Source organism: Megascapheus bottae, chromosome 17 (assembly GCF_031878675.1).
Source record: "Megascapheus bottae isolate mThoBot1 chromosome 17, mThoBot2.hap1, whole genome shotgun sequence".
NCBI classification, from domain to species: domain Eukaryota; kingdom Metazoa; phylum Chordata; class Mammalia; order Rodentia; family Geomyidae; genus Megascapheus; species Megascapheus bottae.
Window position 1 is genome coordinate 28,372,459 of NC_143525.1, and position 15,967 is coordinate 28,388,425.

The following is a 15,967-nucleotide window of genomic DNA, read 5'->3' on the forward strand; positions in this document are numbered from 1 at the left end:
CCCCACATAGCAGTCCTCACAGTTAGTGGGAGGTAAGTTTTATCTTGTTAACTTCAGTTTTGTGAGCATTTTTTTTTTGCCAGTCCTGGGTCTTGAACTCAGAGTCTGAGCACTGTCCTTGGGCTTTCTCAAGGCCTAGTTTTCTACCACTTAAGCCACAGCATCACTTCCGGCTTTTTCTATGTATGTGGTACCAAGGAATAAAACCCAGTCTGGCAAAAAAAAATTAACGTTCTCATCATATAATTAATACTGTAGTTTTCTGTTGTTGTATTTTGGTGCTGGTCTTGGGGCTTGAACTCAGGATCTGGGCACTGTCCCTGAACTGCTTTTGTTTAAGCCACTGGAACCTAGCATAATGCTGTAGTTCTTGAGATCTGAAGTATATCTATGAATATATCAATTATTATTACTTAAAAAAATTGGGCTGTGTGCCAGTGTCTCACACCTGTAATCCTAGCTCCTCAGGAGGCTGAGATCTGAGGATCATAGTTCAAAGCCAGCCTGGGCACTAAAGTCCATGAGACTCTTATCTACAATTAACCACCAGAACACCGGAAGTGGCTCTGTGGCTCAGTGGTAGAGTGGTAGCCTTGAGCTGAAGAGCTCAGGTCCATAGTTCAAGTCCTACGTCTGACTTCTCCCCCCCAAAATTGAGATTGCTTTTGTAGATTACTATAAGGATGAATATTTGTGAATGTTCTCATATGTGTCAGAACTGGAAGCATTTGTAGGTCAAGTATTTGCTTGTTTCATAACATGCTGAGAGAGACCCAAGTTCCCTCTCTTCCTATTTGCTTACTTAATCTGAAAGTTTCTGATTTAGTTTTCTCCCCCACCTCCTTTGTTGTTGGTCCTGGGGCTCCTTGTCCCTCTGTCTCTCAGAGTGTCAGGGCTGCTGTACCTTAGTAAGGGCCTTTTGTTCTAGCAGCTATACAGGCTTGCATCTTGCCTTCCCCATACACCCTCACATCTTACAAACTTCCCCCACCCTCCACCCTCACACATAGTTCAAGGGGTCCCAGTCAAAACAGTGTGACACTCAGGTGCCAGACTTTGCTCACCTCCTTCTGGATTTCGCTCTTGAGAGCAGAGATCTTCATTTTCATGTCCTCCAGTTCATGGTCTGGGAAGAGATGTACCTGGGGGCTAGGCTCAGACTCCTCAGGAGATGGAAACACTAAGTCGGCCAGGGGGATGTACCACTTGCAGTCATATTGCTGGTGCTTTCTGCAAATAAGCCAAGCAAGAGAGGCATGAGCCAAGAGGAAACAGGCTCTCCAACCCAGAACTGCTGGGCCCGGAACCAAAAACAACCCAAAAGAGAGTTACTGAGAACCCATCAGAGGCACAAATGATCCCTGCCCTCACGGAAACATACACATAGAGTAACAAGAGTCAAGTACTGAGTCAGCCAGCAATAAGGGCTCTGTTCTTCACTTTACCAGTTTTCTGATCCAGTAGGGCCCCGTTTTTAAATATCCCAATTCACTTGCATATCAAAGAGAGTGACACTTTCTTGTTTGAGCTCATACTTTTCCTCTTCCCCCTCCCATAGTCTTTGCTCCCCTCTAGCCCCTCCAAACTGAGGCTTACATTCCTTGTTCTTTAGGATAGATATTGGATACAGATGTTATTCTCAATAATACTGATCAACAGGAGGTTATACAGAGTACTGGGTTGAGGATTACAAAGCTACATCCAAGTCTCCTGAGGACAAAAATGTTATGGTTGATTCATAATGTCTGCCAGGGGCACGGAACTAAAGACAGGTTTGCATGCTTATCGTTGCCATCTCTGCTTTGGAACTATCTTGAATGGGATTTGGTTCCACAGACTAAAGTCCTATATTGAAGCTTCTAATGACCTCCCTTTCTCTGAGTTCCTCTAGGATCCAGACTTGGATCTTTTGTTCTGGTCCCTTAGTATCCCAGTGAACCCATGGCTTGTCTTCCCCCGTACTATGGGGCAGTGTAGGAGGCTCATGCAGGAGGTAATCCATCAGTGTAGATGGGAAAATATGTAAATGCAGAACAGCCTTTTCTGTTCCTGACACAGGGCAGACTCCCACTACTCTGCTGGAACTGGAAAGTGTGGAGCTGTGTGATCCTGGGCAACTCATTTCCCTTCTCTAAGACACTGATCTGGGTGAGAGGGGTAATAATAACCACTCTTTGAGGAGCTCTTGGAAGGATCAGAAGCAAAGTAACCCAAGAGTTTGTTCTGGTAACTGGCATGGTATAAGACCTCAATAAACGATGGCAGATTTAATGAATCTTCACAGAATTGTGGTTAGCAAAAATTTAGAGATATCTAAGAGGAGAATGAATAAGTAAATTATGCCATATCTACTTGCAACATTGTACAGGAAAGTAAAATGATGATTTATGAAGATTAGGCTGCCACGGGGAAAATGCTTGTGATGTAAAATAGAAAAAGCAGAACTCCAAACTGAGCATTCATTTTGATTACAACCACATGGAAAAACGGTAGGAGTATTAAAAACCTGGGAAGGAACTATAGCTGTCTCCTGTTGGGGTGGATGTTGGGTTTTTCTGTCATGTCCTTATATTTTCTTTATAATTAAAAACATGATTCATTTTTAGGGGAAAAAAGGCTATGCAGTAAAATAAAATGAATGAATACATTATTAAAAAGAAAAAACAAAATAAAACACCCAAACTACAGATTGGCTCCATCTACCCCAGGCAAGAGCACACAGGTACTGCAGTCTAGTGCTGGTTTTGTCCCCAGGAGCGCACTCACCCTGCAGACGTCTTCTTCAGCTTGGCACACAGGAGGACATCTGTGAAGAGGAAGACGTGCCGCAGCTTCCGGGAACTTTCAGACATTTCCACCAGGAAGCCGTCCTTCACCAGCTGCCGAGTCTGAGAGAGATAGCACATCCCCCGGCTTGCTTAGAAAGGAGTACAGGAAATGGCCTAGCCTGCTTTGGTGACACCACCTAGCTGAGAAGGACTGGAGGGGCGGGCTGTGTTAACTCCTTGTTAAGAGTACTGGTTTTGGAGCTGTGGGTCTGAATTGAGCCTTTGCCAGTTAGGCCAGTCTCTGACGTATGTGATCAACAAGGAGGACCTTGCTAGGCGCTGGTGGCTCACACCTGTAATCCTAGCTACTCAGCTGGGATCTGAGGATCATAGTTTGAAGCCAGCCTGGGCAGGAGAATCTGTGTGATGCTTATCTCCAATAAAGTACCCCCCAAAATCCAGAATTGGAGTTGTGGTTCCAGTGGGAGAACACTAACCTTGAGCAGAAAAAATTCAGGGATAGCGTCCAGGCAGAGTCCAAGTTCTAGGACTGGCACCCCCCCCCCAAAAAAAAAAGAATGAGAAAAAGAAAGAGAGCCAGGCATGGTGGCTCCTACCTATAATCTTAGCTACTCAGGAGGCTGAGATCTGAGAATCGTGGTTTAATGCCAACCTGGGAAATAAAGACTGTGAGACTCTTATCTCCAACTAACCACTAGAAAACCAGAAGTGGTGCTGTGGCTCAAGGGGTAGAAGGGTAGGGTGGTAGCCTTGAGTTGAAGAACTCAGGGACAGCATCCAGGCCTAGAGTCCAAGCCCCACAACTGACCAAGAAAACAACAACAACAACAAAAAAAAAACAGGAAGGGAAAGAAAGAAAGAAAAGAGCAAGCAAGCAATCTTCCTCTTGAATGGACCCAGGTGTGGAATGAGTTGTCTTTTCTACCTTGGCATGAACATCTTCATCCTCACCTCCACCCTCAATCAAGCCTAAGAAGTTAATCTAGAGCTGGAGATGTGGCTCAACCAATAGAACATTTGACTAGCATGCAGGAAGCCCTGGGTTCAATCTTTAGTACCAAAATTTAAAAGGAAAAATTAGCTCAACTTTGACCTATAGATCCACTCAGGCCTGCTTATTCCAGCTCTGAGTGGGTTCTTCAACTACCCTCCGCAGATGAGGGACTCTGGGCCTCTGGGGCAGCAGCAGTTCTAGACAATCAGGTATACTTCACTTAGGGAGTTTCCTCCCTGACCTCAGGGCCAGTATGCTTCTCTGGAGCTTGCCACTATCTGGCCCAGACTTCCCTGTCTGTACCATATACTGTGTGACCTACATATGCTACAGTTTGTGGGTGAGAATGTGGAAAGGATACATTGAAGACAACCTGAAACTGATGGTATCCTTCTGGAGACTTTTCAGATATCCCTAGAGTAAACAAACTACCAGCACTTGGGGTGTCTGAAAACCAGGGCTAGAAATGGCACACAGACAGCTGCACGTACCATTAGTCATGCTCCAGACACTGTCTCTCATGACTTCCCTTCCCAGGAGACACTGAAGGCTCACAAATGCATCAAAGGAACATACACACAGCAAGCCTTTATTCCTAAATGCCACTTAATTACCTCTATTGGATTGGAAGCACTGTATCTGGGCCAGGCTGCTGACCCACACAGGTCACTGTTCCCCAGATTCTTCACACTGTTTCCCCTCACTGGATTACCCCCACCTGTGACCAAGAAGAGCTCCCCAAAGGTAATTGTACCACTTCTAGATGTTTTCAGGGGACATTTCAGAGCCCAGATGGCCTCTGTATCGTTGGTGTGGCTTTTTCTACTCTTGGGCTCACTAGCTCTGCCCCACCTACAGTGCAGGCCAATTTGCAATTGCCTGGGTTTTTGCTTTCTTTGCCTTCTGAGGGTCCCCCACAAAGTGGCACACTAGCCAGAAGGAGTGTTTGTACTAAGAATGAGTCTCATAGAAGCCTACATTCCCTGGTCATAGAGAACAATGCATGGGATTTAGGACAGATAGTCCCAGATAAATAATTTGTTTCTGTCATTTATGACTAAAGGTCCTGGACTCTTGAGACTTTGGTTTCCTCTTCTGCTTCACTAGATTAACTAGATTAATGAACTGCTAAGCTTAAATGTTTAGGCCCAGGGCCGGGAATTTGTCTTAGTGGTAGAGTGCTTGCCTGGCATGCACAAAGACCTGGGTTCAATTCCTTGGTACCACATACACATAAAAAGCTGGAAGTGGTGATGTGGCTCAAGTGGTTAAGTGCTAGCTTTGAAAAAGTCCATGGACAGTGCTCAGGCCCTGAGTTCAAGCCCCAAGATTGGCAAAATAAATAAATAAAATAAATTTAAAAAGGGGCTGGAAGTTTGGCCTAGTGGTAGAGTGCTTGCCTAGCACCAAGACCTGGGTTTGATTCTTCTGTACCATACATAGAAAAATGCTGGAAGTGGTGCTGCTGTGGCTCAAGTGATAGAGCACTAGTCCTGAGAAAGCCCAAAGACAGTGCTCAGGCACAGAGCTCGAGCTCCAGACTGGCAAAATAAAATTAAATAAAATGTTTTAGCCCAGAGCCTATAATCCCAAATGTAACAGTAAGACAGAGTACTACAAACTTTCACTCAGCTGGGAACTGGGGTTGCAGTGTGCAAAGGACCAGGGCCTTCCACAGTGATACTTCCCCTCCTTCCTCCAGCACTATGAAGGAGATCAGGGATGGGGAGATCTGGTCAACTAACCAGTCCTCCACCTAGGTGCCTGTGCAGAGATCTGCAGGGTCCTGGGCTCACCTCCCCCTTGGGGGTTGTGACTGCAGTCCGACGGGGGTCAATGTCCTCATTGATGCTGGACAGGAAATTCTGGGAGATACGGAGAGCATCCTGCAGCAGAGGGTAGTCTGGGTGGTCCACAGGTGTGTGCTTCAGCAGGTCCTGGGAAAAGATGAGGGTTGTGTGTATGTGTGTGGGGGAGGGTGATGTTTCTCATCAGAAGAATTCTGAGTGGGGCACTCAGGAATCCATGCTCTTAATTTGGTCATGCCTGTAAAATCTAAACTAAAAATTAAGGCTCAGGACAGTTGGGGTGAAAGTAGTGCTTTCCCTTTATTCCTGTTGCAGTTGTGATTTTTTTTTTTGCTGTGGTGGGGATGGCCAGGTAAAGCCTCATCTTAACAAACATCTGGGAGAGATGCCCTTCTACCCATCCTGCAACTGCTCCCCAAACACTAGAGACTGTGAGGCAGGTGATGGGGAAGCAGGAAGTGTCTACCTCCTAGGAAGCTTTTGGTCAAATATCAAGCTTAGTAGCCAAGCTATATTTAGGCCCTGGCCAGGTTGCCATGGTTACTTCAGGCCAGGCAGATGCAGTCAAGGCCCAAGGACCCTCTGCCCAACTCCCCAAATGAAGTCTCAGTGCCTATCTACCGAGCTCCTAACCCTTACTTGGCTGTTCAGGGCAGCTGATACTCACATGTAAGACCAGCGTGCTCCGAGTGACTCGGTCAATTGGCTTGTAGAGCAGAGCTATTGGGAGGACAGAGAAAGGAGATAGGATGAGGAAGTACAGGAATCACTCCAGACCTTGGAGCCCAGCTTCATCCCCCTCCAAGTTTACTTCCCCACGTGAATACCACTTGCAGGAAGCCAAAGTAGATTCTGTGGCAACCTGTTCATGACTCTTACTCCTAGACAGACCAAGCAACAGAAAGACAGATGCAGCAGCCAAAGCCACCTACCTCAACTCCCATCTGACAACTTCTTTGAGGGCCATCTCTCCTGCCCATCCTGGTCCTGGCCTGGCTCAGAGCAGATGCTCCCGTGGGCATCTGCTCTAATTATACCAATCCATGCCTTACAGTGATCCAACATGCTCTGGGTGGGTTTCTCCCAGGGCTCCAGGATAGAAGAGGGAGACAGGAATTTTTTTTTCTAGGAGTGGCATCTTTCTGTGCCCATTATTTTCATTTTCCTCCAAGTTGTGGCACTGGGAGCAGCTAGGAACATTGGCTTCAATCTGATCCACATACCTAGTCCTGTTTCATGAACCTCCCTTCCCTCACCCTTTTTTTTGTGTGTGTGAGTTGTGGGGCCTGAACTCAGGGTCTGGGCATTTTCCCCAAGCTTTTTTGCTCATGACTAGCACCCTACTACTTTGAGCCACAGTTCTATTTCCTGTTTTTTTGAGTGGTTAATTGGAGATAAGAGTCTCACAGAGACTTTTTAATTTTTGTTTATTTGTTATTTTCCTTGGGCTTGAGCTCAGAGCCTGAGCACTGACCTTGGACTTTCTCAAGGCTAGACCTCTACTACTTGAGCCTCAGCACCACTTCTGGCTTTTTTCTATGTATGTGGTACCAAGGAATTGAACCTGGGTCTTCATGCATGCTAGGCAAGCACTCTACCACTAGGCCAAACTCCCAGCCCTGACTTTTTAATTTTTTGTGGGTTATGGGGCTTGAACTCTGCCTGGGTGCTGTCCCTGAGCTCTTCAACTCAAGGCTACTGCCTTATGCTTGAGCCAAGCCCCACTTCCCATTTTCTAGAGGTTAATTGGAAATAAGAGGCTCAGGTTCTTTTGTGCCCAGGCTGGCTTTGAACCTTGATCCTCAGATCCCAGCCTCCTGAGTAGCTAGGATTACAGGCGTGAACCACCACATCTGGCTTCATGGGAACTTTTTTGCCTGGGCTGGTTTCAAACCAAGATCCTCAGATCTCAGTCTCCTGGGTAACTTGGACTACAGGTGTAAAACAGTGGTATCCAGCTGGATGAAGACTTTTTTTTTTCGGGGGGCGGAGCAATCCTGGGACTTGAACTCAGAGCCTGAACACTGTCCTTGGACTTTCTCAAGGCTAGAGCTCTACCACTTGAGCAACAGCACCACTTCCAGCCTTTTCTATGTATGTGGTACCTAGGAATTCCAACCCGGGTCTTTGTGCTTGCTAGGTAAGCACTCTACTACTAGGCCAAACTCCTGGCCCAGGATGAAGATTTTTCTACATGCACTTGAGCCTCACATGAGATAGCATAGGCACAGGCAGGCCAGAACTCCATGAAAACCTTCTGCCTTCAAGCTGGTGGCAGCCTGTGGAACAAAGATTTCCTAAAGGAATTTAGGTTGGGCCAGGCTGATGAGAGCTCCAGTAGGCTGGGATAATGCAAGCTCAGCTAGGTCCTCATGTGCCACGCCCCTCTATGACCCAGACACCAAATGAGGATTGCCTGGATTCAGCAAGAACAGGTGGAGGTAGCAGCTGGCACCCTAATACTTCCAAATATCTTTCCAGCAAACAGCTGTGCCCTGCCCTTCCCACATGGTGGTTCAGCTTTGGTCCTGCACCTGGATGCCCCCGTCCATGAAGTCATAAGCTTTGGCTTCCTGCCACAGGAGCAACATGACACAGGATGCTGGGAAGGAGGACCCTAACTGGGTGCCCAGTGATGTGACATTGTAATAGATTCCCAAGATGACATTCATGCTCTAGCTAGCCCCTAACCAGAGTCCCCTGAAGCCCTAGATATAAATACCCCATGAATTGCTAGGCAGACACTTCAGGGAACAATCTGCCAGCTAAGAAGAAGTTGGTCTCAGCGGTGTACCAAGGGCCTTATCTGCAGTCTTTGCTTGGCTGACCATTAGAACCACTGGGGGAGCGCTTAAAAGTAACAGATGCCTGTCCTCAACCCCAACAACAAAACCCAAATCTCTGTAGGGCAAAATAGGGCAGCAACATTTTAAAAAAGCTGCTTTGCTGATACTGTTGCTTAATAATGGCTGATAACTGCTGCTTTAGGCAACCACAATTCCAGTGACTTTATCTGTAACCATTTCTTACCTAGCAATTTCTAGAGGCTCTGCCTATGGGCTATGGGAGCTAGAATAGGCAGAATCAAGTTTGTGGTATCTGGGGATAGTGAGGATAGAACTTGGGATAGGCCCACTCACCTGCGGCTCAGCCCATCCCCAGGAAGAATTACATTAAGAGAACCTCAGAGACCCACAAGGAAACACAAGGTCAGCAGACAGGTGCCAGGGTGGGACTTGAGTCCCAGCCCCCTAGAAAGCTGACACTGCGGTGTCAGCTCTCCCAGCCCTTCATCTCCCAGGTCCCAGGAGGAAGAAATTGCCAACTAAGCTCAGAAGTCAGCACAAATGGTGGATCACATTTCAGAGGGGTTATTAATATGTCTGTCGTCACCTTAATAGTCCAAATGACAAGGGGCTGTGGAATGAGTCCTGAGGCCTTGGGCGATTGGGATGGGAAGACAAGGGGATGGTGGCGGTGGCTAGGACAAAAGGTAGGGAGAATGAAGGACAGGGAAAAGCCTTGGATCACCATTAGCTATGGGAGGAACCAGAAGAAGAAGGGCATCCCCATTATCTGTGCTCTCCACTGCCCTGCACATTTATTCTTGCCCCGGGAGCTCTTGGTTTTTACTGTTCTCAGCTCTGACAATCTACCTTCCGCACTCCTCACCATGCTAGCCTGGCTGGTCACCCAACCAGTGGCCATGCTTATCTCTCCCCAATTCCAGGGAGTCCTCTCTACCCAGGACCTCTGCAAACAACACCTGTAAGTGTCTGAATATCAGACCACTGACCAGAGCAGGCCAGTATCCCTGAGCAAGCTGTTTGTAAATTCAGTGTTTAACAACACTGAATTTAGCTGCCTTCTATACATTATTTCCTGTAACTAAAAGGGAAGAAATTTTCATTTATAGATGAGGAAACATAGGCACAGGCACCTGTAATTTGCTCACAATCACAAAGCTGGACATGATGGCTGGGCTTAGAAGCCCCTAACACTGAGCTCTCTTCTTACTGAGGAGAGGAAACTCCACAAACCACAGAAGGGCTCTCAGAAAGGGTCTCCAGGATGGGTGAGTCGGCTTCTCCCATTACCCGGGATAGTCCATTCCTGTACAGGTTCCTTCACTCTTTATCCTCTGCACTGAAGCTGACTTCAAAGACAAGATCATAGGAACCAAAGACACCCCAAAGCTCCAGGTCCTGAGTCTGGTTCATTAAGACTAAGCTTCCTTTGTGGGAGGGAAGAGGAAGCAAAGGCTGACTTCTCCCCTAACGCACCTCCTTCTTTTTTAGGGAAGCAGAGTTGAGACTGATCAACTTTTAGTCCAGACCAAAAAGAGCATTCCCTCTCTGCTCACTGAACAGTCCAATTTCAAGTCCAGCTCTCTTTCTACCTCGACTGATGGAATGAGCTGAGAGGCGGGGGACCACAGGAGAGCTCCTGCCTTGCAAAGAGCTGCCTTCTGGGCTGCTTCCACCTCAAGTGGTCTTTGACCCAGGGAAACCATAAAGGTGAACGGGATAGTGGTCTGGCACTGCCCCCTAGGCATAAAAAAGGATCCCAAGAATGCTCATTCATCAATCTTCTAGCAAACTGCCACTACCCTCAATTCAGCCTGCAACAAGGAGCCGTAGGTTACCACGGCGATAAGCAAGCACAGAGAATGAGAAGGGTACAGACAATATACCTGGTAGGAGGGAAAAGGAAGGTCCTCAAGCCAGTCACCTGCTGCTCTGACATACATGAGCCCCCAGCACCTGGCCTGGAGGCAACATGTGCCCTCTATGCCTGCCAAAGGCAGCCTAGGCCATCCTTACGGCACTTCTTGCCTAGGAGAGCAGTGTGCCCACTGGCTTCTGCCTAGGTCAACTTAAGCATCAGCTAGACTGATAATGATGCCTGTCTCTACAACCCTTGGCCCCAGCTGAGAAAGCTGTACAGAGGATGCTCTGGGTTCTTCCTGCTGAAGGGTGGGTATGTGACCTTCACAAAGCAGCAACCTGCCACACCCCCTCTTTCAAGCCAGCCCTCCATGCTAAGTGTGGAGACCTAGCCCCAAGGGTCAGTAAAGGTTAGAAACAAACCTGTAAGGAGCAAGCCAGTTCCTTTTGCTCTCCAGGCATGGTCTTGAGAGGAGGCAGCATGTGCCGTGAACACACAATACCCAGGCTGCTCAACCTTCAATCTCCCAAACAAAGAAACTCCAATTTCTCCTTCTAGACCAGGCTGGCACCCTCCACCTTGGAGGCACTTCCATCCACACTGTCTGCCCCTCTGTGCCTGGCCTCTGCTGCCCTTCTCCCTGCCATCAGGGCTGCTCTGAAGGCACAGCCTGTCACTTTCTCTCCTTTGCCTCTCCAGGAAGTTGCTCAAAAGCCTGTCATGAACATGCTAAGCCATCAGTTCCCCCACAGATCTGTGTCGGTGTGTGAAAGGGAGAGGGAAAGAGAGAGGGAGAGAGAGAGACTTGGATCCCTCTAGTCCTGCTGTTCCCTAAGTCACCCTACCTTAAGTGGATCCTACACTTCAATTCCAGTTGACCCCCAGATCCAAGAGAAATGCATGCAGGTCCAGCCACTTTGCCCAGCCTCCCTTCCTTGCTCTCCCCCACCCCAAAATCTTGCTGGCCACATTAAAGCCAGCTCCAGCCAGCCCTCAGGTGGCTTTAAGAAACACCACCTCCCATAGAGGGGCGCTTGGGTTACCATAGGTGCAGTTACAGCAGAAGCGAATGATGAGGAGGATTTCCATGGCAGCCTCTGTGCCTGCAGCAGGGCCGTGCAGCCATCGCTCCAAGCTCCAGGCTCCTGGCTCCCCTCAGTAGTCTGGCCACTCAGCCACCTTGCCGCTGCTGCACAAACGCTACAGCACAGAATCAAGCAGCCGCTTCCTTCCTTGCAAGTGCCCCTCCAGCAAGGGGGAGGGCAGGAGGCGAGTGGAGAAGTGGGAGGAGGGAGGGAAGGAGGAGGGATGGAGCGCCTGCTGGCATCCTAAGGAGGAGCACGTTTGTAGCTGGCCCGCTGCCTGGAGAGGAGAGGCTGGATTCCTCTTGTGCACGCGCACACTGCGTGCGCTAGCTAGCACGTGCACACACACAAGCAGGGAGGGCAATGCGTTCATACAATCTGTAGTTCACCAAACCAGACAAAGGAAGGTGACTGTAACCCAGCCCGTTCCCCCAAGTACCTTCCATGGTGACGGATGTGTGGCTGTCCTTGGAGTCCTTGGGCCCTTTCACTTTGAGTTCCTGCCAGAGGGAGGAGAGGAGTCACTACCTGGAGTGTACCCCTTCCCCCACCCCTCTTTCCATGGTGAGCATGGCAGAAGAGGGGGTCTGAAAGCCAGGGGTGCAAACACAAGCAGACAAAAGAGACCCTATGGGTACAGATCACCTCTGCTTTATCACCTGGATTCCCGGGAGCCTCTCAAATCCAGTGTGGGCCACAGGAGGTCTCTGGGTACCAGAGTTAGCAACTCCTCACATCTGCCCACTGATTCCCCTCAAAAGCAACTAAGGGCCCACCTAAGGATAAGCATGGTCAATAGCAGGAGCCCACTCTATAAGTCCCCAGCAGCCATTTTTCAGGCATACACTTAAGCGAGGGCAGTCAGGGTTTGTACCCATAGACTGAGCCTTGGGGCAGTAACAGCCCTGAGCCAGTGGAGGGCTACACACCTGCACAGGGAAGCAGGGAAGAGGCAGAGTTGGGGCAAGGATGCTGAGCTCCACAGATCAGTCCAAGTGATACCTCTGTATTCAGGAAGGACTCAGCCAGCTGCCAGCCCACCTGACACTCTTCACCACCCCTCCTGGAGCCATGCTAAGTATCCCAAAGTGGGTGCTGGAAACAGTCTCCAGGAACAGCGTAACCTATTTGCGTTAGTAGATGTCCAGCTTTTGCTAACAGGAAAATTGCAGCCAACAATTAGAGCTGAAATGCAATCCTTTCTTGGCAGGCAGAGTATACAGAGCTTGGAAGAAAAGTGTCCAGGGAAAGCAGGGGGCAAGGAGAGGCCAAGGTCAGGCACCCAAGTGATGTCTGCTCTGCCTGGGGGATAGAAATGCACTGACAGCAGGAAGGACCTCATTTCCTACTCTGTCTCCAGCTGTTTCTAGACAGAGAAAACCTCCAGAGACAAAGCTTGCTATGATGTGTGTGTGTGTGTGTGTGTGTGTGTGGTGATGTGTGTGTGTGTGGGGGGGGTCAGCTTCTCTAGGCTATGTCTCTAGGCTATGTGCCTGAATTCCCAGCTTTCGGGAATTTTGCTCCATACTCCCTCCAGTACAGCCTAGAGGTATGAAATCACTCCTGCTGCAGAGGAGAAGGGCCTAATTGCAGTAATTAAGTGGCAGTGCCAGCAGGAAGCAATGGCAGCATCAATGGCATCATCAGCATCATCATAAGAGTGAGTCAGGATGAACAGCCACCTGGCAGAGAGCCACAGCCTGGCTCTGTACTCTGGGGTGGGCAGGTTTTGAGGGCCTCCTGTTCCTGCACACAGAATGGCCAATCAACCAAGGCTACGTGGGGATCTTATACACTGGACACTCCCCAGGCTATGTTGATTCCAGGTACTTGAGCAGAGCCCTGTGAACAGATCAAGGAATTCCAATTCATTCCTAAGGAAGGCTGGGAGCCATGAAGGGAAGCACCATTTCTCCAGTCTCGTGAATCCACACCGAGGGACTTCCCTAGCCCTTTCCCTGTCCTCCCAGGCAGAGGATGATTCATCTGATCCATGGGTTGAGGGGAGGAAACCAAGCTCAGGCCAGTTCTCCATATCCTGAGTTAGAAAGGCAGGCTCTGCCACCATAGTTAGGAGGGGTCTGTGGCTTCCTGTATCAGCCAGGGATTCAACAGATATATTTACTTCCAATGATGAAGTGTTAGCAAGTCTCATGTGGCTACAGACCCAAACTCACATGTTGCAGTTTGGCCTTTTCTAATAATCAAGCTGACATTTTCATTTCTATCTGTCTTACTCCTATATGTCCTCTTAATTGATTCCAAACACAGACAGAGCTCTAGCAGTTCCAGGAAAGCTATTCTGAGTCTCACCAACTATTCCAGCATCAGAGCTAGGATAAGGAAAAGCAGGGTGAGGTGGGGGGAGATAGATCTTTACGGTAGGATTTCTAAAACTGTGGAAATATTTTCCCCACCACAAAAAAAGCAGCAACAACAATAAAAAAATCCCCAGAGGTTCTTTTGCCTTAGGCTTGGGCATAGAGCTGGGTACTTCCTGTAATGTTGATAGCTTAGGGGAATTTCTGGGGCTTCCCCACCCCCCAACCATAACAGGTAAATTTGGCTGTGTTCCTGAAGCATCCTATAGCAGCAACCCCTCTCTGCTGCTTTCTAGATAGAAACAATGGGAAGGGATACAGAGGAGCGTGTGGGGAGGGCTTAATTTATAGTAGCAGGGACAGGCGTGCTCTTGACCATAAGGTCCAGGGCTGCTTCTCTCCTGAAGTGGTCTTGTTGTCCATTTGTAAGCCTGCAATCTCAGACTTGGCATGGATCTTAACAGATCACCTAGTCTAGACGTGACTGAATCCTCCGTCCTGATCATAGAAATCACTTAGTACCTTGTTAGAATAAAGATTTCTACCTCCCTGGATCCCCAGACTTCAGACCCAGCCTTCAGAATGAGAAGCTGCAGAGGAAGAGCCTGGACAGCCACATTTTCACTGATTCTCCTCAAGCAAGTTTGAGATGGAACTTGTCCATCTGCTTGGAGAGATCTCATCAGACCATTCTATAGGGGAGGAAACAAAGGCCAAGAGAAAAGAAGTGACTTGCTCAAGGTCACCACAGCACAGGAGAACACTGCCTGCTCCTCTTTCTAACCTGAAATGGAGTTAAAAAAAATCAAAGCGATCAATATTTTTATATTAAGAGGAAAAATGTCAAGCCCAAGAAAGCAAATGTCAGGTCAAAAGTTACCCACAGAAGGAATAGACTCCCTGATAGGCAAGCAAAGGAGAAGACATACACGGGCTGGAAGGCTCCAAGCTACTCCCAGAGCCCTGGAGACTGTGAGGCGCTGCCTACCTCTGAGATCTTCTGGAACTGGTTGTTGGATTGGCTGCACTTCTCAGCTGTCTCCAGAGCAACTTTATAGTTATCCACAAATGCTTTGTATACACCAAGCTGGCTGGCCTGCAGCGGGGGAGACAGAGAATAAAGAAAGGAGGGTGGGGAATGGGATGGGGAGAGGAATAATGATGGATGAAAGCTTATCTAGAGCTCCTGGAGCTCCCTCAGTGCTCAGAATCTCTAACTTACCCCCAAAGGGCTTACTGGAAATGAGAGGAAAGGCAGAGATGAACATATTACAGTACCCCTTTGAACTTGACAGTTTCCATGGAAACTGGTTTAGCCAATAAGGTTAAGAGGGTGTAGTGAGAGGGAGGAGAGCAAGGCAGGGTCTTTGTTGGCATGCTAGAAATTGAACTCATCACAATAAGGTCTCTTAGGGTGTGAAGCCTCTTAATGCCTTATACCTGATTCACAGCTTGGTATTGGGTGGAAGAGAGAAAGACAGGAGTGGTGGGCACATATGGCCTGCTTGGTTTCCTACTCCTGGTGCTAAGTGTGGGGCCCAGCATTTAAAAGGCATCTTGAGTTTCTGTCCCCTTCCCCCCAGCTTCCAATGAGTCGGAACCCCTACCTCACTAGATTTGCATGTCACCTGGAACTGAACACAGAGCTTTCCCTGACTTGTTATAACAAAAAGCCTTGCTTCCTCCGGATGGCAGGGCAAATCCTATTATTCCTTTCTACAAATGGTAAAACTTAGGCCACTAGTTCAATTCCTCAAATATTTATGGCAAGCCTTCTCTGAGCTGTGTACACATACGTCTTCCTAAGAGAACAAAGGGTGGGGATTCAAATTAAAGCCACAATACGACGGGTGTGGGGGAGGGTAATGGGTACCAAGACATGTGAAAGGGTATCAATGTATGTGAATTAATGCACCTTCTATCTGGCAAATATCATGTAAACCTTTTATTAATTACAATAAAAAATTTAAAAAAAGCCACAATATGAAACTATTTCATAACTGTAGGCAGGGCTGAAATTTAAAAGTCTGATGAGCTGGGTGCAGTGGCTCACACCTGTAATCTAGCTATTCAGGACGCTGAGCTCTGAGGATCGATATGAGGATCGCTGAGATCTGAGGATCAAGGTTCAGAGCCAGCCCGGGCACTTAAGTCTGTGAGACTCTTATCTCCAATTAACCACTAGAAAACTGGAAGTGGGGCTGTGGCTTCAGGGGTAGGGCAGTAGCCTTGAGCTGAAGAGCTCAGGGACAGCATCCAGGTCCAGAGTTCAAGCCCCACAACTGACAAAAAAAAAAGTCTG

The 15,967-nt window shown here is 48.3% G+C and overlaps 1 protein-coding gene across 11 annotated transcripts in view; it reads right to left on the reverse strand.

Moving 5' to 3' along the window:
* Positions 1-15,967, reverse strand: part of Abr (ABR activator of RhoGEF and GTPase) — a 146,983-nt gene that overhangs the window by 40,411 nt on the left and 90,605 nt on the right. For all 11 annotated transcript variants that reach the window (XM_090350500.1, XM_090350495.1, XM_090350498.1 and 8 more), the window contains 6 exons: positions 14,654-14,761; positions 11,784-11,844; positions 6,259-6,311; positions 5,580-5,720; positions 2,767-2,888; positions 1,065-1,230 (listed from right to left, as the gene is read on the reverse strand). In XM_090350500.1, the coding sequence (XP_090206626.1) occupies positions 1,065-1,230; positions 2,767-2,888; positions 5,580-5,720; positions 6,259-6,311; positions 11,784-11,844; positions 14,654-14,761 (651 nt within the window). The remainder of the gene's footprint in view (positions 1-1,064; positions 1,231-2,766; positions 2,889-5,579; positions 5,721-6,258; positions 6,312-11,783; positions 11,845-14,653; positions 14,762-15,967) is intronic.